The sequence below is a fragment of the Solanum tuberosum genome, unplaced genomic scaffold (assembly GCF_000226075.1).
Source record: "Solanum tuberosum cultivar DM 1-3 516 R44 unplaced genomic scaffold, SolTub_3.0 scf00271, whole genome shotgun sequence".
NCBI lineage: Eukaryota > Viridiplantae > Streptophyta > Magnoliopsida > Solanales > Solanaceae > Solanum > Solanum tuberosum.
Genome location: NW_006239192.1, coordinates 85,107 through 86,893, shown reverse-complemented (window position 1 = coordinate 86,893; position 1,787 = coordinate 85,107). Strand labels below are relative to the sequence as shown.

The following is a 1,787-nucleotide window of genomic DNA, read 5'->3' as shown; positions in this document are numbered from 1 at the left end:
ACTCTTATTAGTTAATGATATTTTCAACACACCTTCTCACGTGTGAGCTTGATTTTTTCATGGGCCAAACAAGTGAATTTTTTTTAAAATTTGGATGACAATGATATTCGAACCCAGAACCTTTGATTGCTTTGATACCATGTAAATATTAGGTTCTTTAGGAAATTAGGTTGTTTGGTGAAAAGAATCTTTTAACTCACCCAATCATATGGATGATAAGTTGGCAAAGGATGAAAAATTATTTTCTGATTATAGAGGAAAAAAATCACATATCATTAGGCTTCATAAAAATCGATTTATCAACTAATGTAAGTTCTATTTGATTTAAATCCAAAATCAAACCACAAAAATTCTTGTTGTCAATGAATGGCAGTCATTTCGTTTTTCTTGTGCACGTGATAGAAAAACATGAAAAAATGGCTTTTACCACTAGTCCACTTGCCTAGTGAGAAACTTCAAAGAAGCCTCAAATTCTAAATAAATTAATGGGACCCTTTTTCAGGTGCATGTACCTTGTTGCTCCTCTATTTGTCACTACATATACCCCAATTCCTTCTACTCTTCCAAAATTCACAAATCTTTTCTCTTTACCTTACACATACAAAACCTTCAAAAACTCATAATGTATCAATTACCCATTTCTACAGAGTTACCTCCGACTTTTTTTCCGGCAGAATTCCCGGTGTATTGCCGGAGTTCAAGTTTCAGTAGTCTCATGCCATGTTTAACCGAATCATGGGGTGACTTGCCGTTAAAAGTTAACGATTCCGAAGATATGGTAATTTATGGGCTTCTACAAGACGCCTTCAGTATCGGATGGACGCCGTCAAATTTAACGTCCTCGGAAGTGAAACCAGAGCCGAGGGAGGAGATTGAGCCAGTTATGAGTACTTCTGTTTCTCCGCCGACAGAGACTGCGGCGGCTCCAGCGGCTCTGCAGCCTAAAGGAAGGCATTACAGGGGAGTTAGACAAAGGCCATGGGGAAAATTTGCGGCGGAAATAAGAGATCCGGCTAAAAACGGCGCACGGGTTTGGCTTGGAACTTACGAGTCGGCTGAGGAAGCCGCGCTCGCTTATGATAAAGCAGCTTTTAGGATGCGCGGTACTAAGGCTCTATTGAATTTCCCGCATAGAATCGGTTTAAATGAGCCGGAGCCGGTTAGAGTGACGGTTAAGAGACGATTACCTGAACCGGCTAGTTCGTCGGTATCATCAGCTTCGGAAAGTGGCTCGCCAAAGAGAAGGAGAAAAGGTGTAGCGGCAAAGCAAGCCGAATTAGAAGTTCAGAGCCGGGGACCAAATGTTATTCAAGTTGGTTGCCAAATGGAACAATTTCCAGTTGGCGAGCAGCTATTGGTTAATTAAAATATGGAGCTAAGAACTCAACGGCAAGGGCTTGTTTGGCTTTGAAGTGGACAGAAAATAGCAAATCATTCCAATTGGTGAGAAGTGGACCAAGGAGGCCATTTGGATTATGTGTATCTAACGTGTAAAGTGCACTTTTTAGTTTGTGCTTTAATGAAAAAAAAAGTGGCTTTTGATTTTATTGAATGAATAATATTCTCTTTATCCCTATAATTGAGTTAGGTCGAAAATAATGAAGTTAGTTAGCACTATACAATAACAAATAATGAAGTAATTAGACAAATGTTGCTTTGCAAACAAGGGAAAAATAATTTTCTTTTGAGGAGTGTTGGATAATGCCAATGTTCTACTTATGACAAGGTCTACGAAGGGTGGGGTGGTTCGGGTCAGAGTCGGGATCAAACATGACGCTTGTTTGGTG

The 1,787-nt window shown here is 39.7% G+C and overlaps 1 protein-coding gene across 1 annotated transcript; it reads left to right on the top strand.

Moving 5' to 3' along the window:
* The first annotated feature begins 571 nt into the window (after positions 1–571).
* LOC102584874 (ethylene-responsive transcription factor 1-like) lies at positions 572–1,441 on the top strand. The gene has a single exon (NM_001288674.1). The coding sequence runs from the start codon at positions 623–625 to the stop codon at positions 1,364–1,366; it is 744 nt and encodes a 247-aa protein (NP_001275603.1). The 5' UTR covers positions 572–622; the 3' UTR covers positions 1,367–1,441.
* Positions 1,442–1,787: the final 346 nt, after the last annotated feature.

Bases quoted from the DNA above. Each gene is read 5' to 3' on its own strand.
- LOC102584874 (NM_001288674.1), top strand. From the start codon at position 623: ATGTATCAATTACCCATTTCTACAGAGTTACCTCCGACTTTTTTTCCG.